At 42.5% G+C, this 3,068-nt stretch overlaps 1 protein-coding gene across 3 annotated transcripts in view; it reads left to right on the top strand.

The window, feature by feature from the left end:
• The window catches only part of OSBPL1A (oxysterol binding protein like 1A), a 244,758-nt gene that overhangs the window by 86,405 nt on the left and 155,285 nt on the right, over positions 1-3,068 (top strand). For all 3 annotated transcript variants that reach the window (XM_017498470.1, XM_017498487.1, XM_037727959.1), the window contains one exon: positions 1,601-1,699. In XM_017498470.1, coding sequence (XP_017353959.1) covers positions 1,601-1,699 — 99 coding nt within the window. The remainder of the gene's footprint in view (positions 1-1,600; positions 1,700-3,068) is intronic.

Raw genomic sequence — 3,068 nt, forward strand, 5'->3', positions numbered from 1 at the left:
TTTTTTTGTGAATGTGTTCTGCTTTCATGCTTCTTCGTATGTCAGGTGATTTTGGGTTGTGTTTTGTTTGTTCTTGTTTTTCTTTTTTTGAGATAAGGTCTCACTCTGTCACCCAGGCTGGAGGGCAGTGGCATGATCTCAGCTCACTGCAACCTCCACCTCCCAGGGTCCACCAATTCTCCGCCTCAGCCTCCTGAGTAGCTGGGATTACAGGTGAACACCACCACAACTAATTTTTGTATTTTTTGGTAGGGGCAGGTTTTTGCCATGTTGGGTAGGCTGGTCTTGAACTCCTGACCTCAAGCAACCCGCCCATCTTGGCCTCCCAAACTGCTGGGATTACAGGCATGAACTACCGCACCCAGCCTCTATGTCAGGTAATTTTGGATGGTACTCTCAATATTATGAATGCTGAGTTCTGGAGATTCGAGGTTCTGTTATTTTTCTCTGTTAAGTGTTGTCCGTTGTAGCAAGTCCTTTTCTTGGCTTGGTTTGGATCATGAGCTGTGTGTCTTGGGCAGTGGCTCTGGACTCAGTTCAGATAGGTTGTGTTTATGTGAGCTGCTTTGAACCTTTGCTATGTGAGTGCAGCTCATGAGTCAGAGATGTGAGTAATAGCCAAAATTTGGGGACCCCCTCTCTGTCACTTTCCTTTAGGGGATTCCCCTGTTCTCTTTGGTGCTTATGGCTTTCCAGGTTTGTGTTATTAATATCCAAAGACAGGGGTTTCCACATGTGCCCTTGCTGCTGCCCTGTCACCATGTGGACTGTGCCTAGTCCCGGGTAAAACCTTAGATGTGGAAACTTCCAGAGCTCCTTGGTCCCTTTCCTCCAGAGAGCACGACTCCCCATCAGAGTCTGAGCTGTTGTTCAGGTCCAGGTTCCTCCATGTGGCTGCCTCTTCCAGGTTATATAGTTGTTTTCCACAACAGGTTGGGGGCCTCTGATAGGATCATGAAGAAATCTACCTTTTTCTATTCTTCACCTATTCATGCCTAGTGTTCCATTATTAGAATGCTAAGCTTGTGGGAATTATTTATATCCTACTGCTCAAGGTCATAACCAAGGTCTGATTTTTCACAAAAAAATTTGCAACCTCTGCCATAAATGGCTTAAAATCCTTTTCAGGTCAAATTTTTGTTTTAAAACTCATAATTATTTCTGATGCTTCTTACTCTCTTTCCCTTTTCTCCTTCTTTATCGCCCTTATCTACTGCTGATTATTTTATACTCAGCTCAAACAAAAAGGTGAGGAGAGGGGTATGAATAAAAAATGGGAACTGTGGTATCTAAACGATTTCATAGCCCAAGTGCATATTAAGTTATCCTTAAGAAAGGATAAAAGTAAAATGACGCACCTGATGACATAGTGTTTATGTTGAGAAACTGAGAAGGTGAACTCCAGACTCAACATAGATAAACAACAGTGCATTTGATACTCCCACTGTAATCTATTTTTTCCGATTTTCATCTATCAATATTTAAGTGTTTAACTGGGTATACTTAAGTCACGTCACTATTTTAAATTTTATGTATAGATAATTTTAGGGTCCTCTTTTATGTGAGTGAATGTTGTCTTACTGACTTCTTTATATCCAAGGTAAAATCCACTGATAGCTGCCTCTTCTTTATTAAATGCTTTGATGACACCATTCATGGCTTCCGAGTTCCTAAGAATAGCCTTCAGCAGTCAAGAGAGGTAATCTTATGGATTCACTGATCTTTCCTAAAACTTAGAACATTTAAAGACACAGAGAATATAACATAGTTTCAATGGTAACATCCAAAATCTTGTTGATTATTCTTAAATTATTTATTTATTTTTTTGAGACAGAGTCTCACTCTGTAGCCCAAGCTGGAGTGCAGTGGCGCAATCTTGGCTCACTGCAACCTCCGCCTCCCAGGCTTATGCCATTCTTATGCCTCAGCCTCCCAAGTAGCTGGGACTACAGGCATGTGCCACCATGCTTGGCTAATTTTTTTTGTATTTTGGTAGAGACAGGGTTTCACCACATTGCCTAGAGTGATCTCAAACTCCTGAGCTAAGGTGATCTGCCCACCACGGCCTCCCAAAGTGCTGGGATTACAGGTGTGAGCCACCATGATGGGCTTGATTATATTTTTTAAATGAAGCTTTTAACATTTGATGAATTAGTTCTTTATTAGCATGTACCTGCAGGTATTTTCTGTTTGTAATTTGTTTTTCAATTTTAATTCTCTGAATGTAAGGGGTATCCTTTTCATGTAAATGCCAGGTCTACGCCTTAATTTATAGGTGAGGAAGCTAAGGATTGTAAGATTGAAGTGATTTCCCAATGCAGCTTGCGAGTGACAGAACCGGTACTGTGATCCAGGTATTCTGACACTCATTATAGTGGAGACTTAGCCTTGCTTTGGGATAAATTGAACAAAAGCAGCAAGCTAGAAAACTGGGATTTACTTGACCAATACTTATGATGCAGTCACTTAAAGTATCCCTCTTCTTTTCTTTTTGTATATTTTGAGACGGAGTCTCACTCTGTCATCCAGGCTGGGGTGCAGTAGCCCGATCTCAGCTTACTGCAACCTCTGCCTCCCTGGTTCAAGCGAGTCTCCTGCCTCAGGCTCCTGAGCACCTGGGATTACAGGTGTATGCCACCATGCCCGACTAATTTTTGTAGTTTTAGTAGAGACAGGATTTCACCATGCTGGTCAGGCTGGTCTTGAACTCCTGACCTCATGATCTGCCTGCTTCAACCTCCCAAAGTGCTGGGATTACAGGTGTGAGCCACCGTGCCTGGCCCTTTTTTTTTTTTTCTTCATTTATTGAGATAGAACCTTGCTCTGTCACCCAGGCTAGAGTGCACTGGCGTGATCTTGGCTTACTACAACCTCTGTCTTTTTGGTTCAAGCGAACCTCATGCCTCATGCTCCCCAGTAGCTGGGACTACAAACATGTGCTACCATGCCCAGCTAATTTTTATATTTTTAGTAAGAGACAGAACTTCACCATGTTGGCTAGGCTGGTCTTGAATGTGATCCAGCCACTATACCCTTCCAGTGTGCTGGGATTATAGGTGTGAACCACC

This window comes from Cebus imitator, unplaced genomic scaffold (genome assembly GCF_001604975.1).
Source record: "Cebus imitator isolate Cc_AM_T3 unplaced genomic scaffold, Cebus_imitator-1.0 Scaffold12, whole genome shotgun sequence".
NCBI classification, from domain to species: Eukaryota; Metazoa; Chordata; class Mammalia; order Primates; family Cebidae; genus Cebus; species Cebus imitator.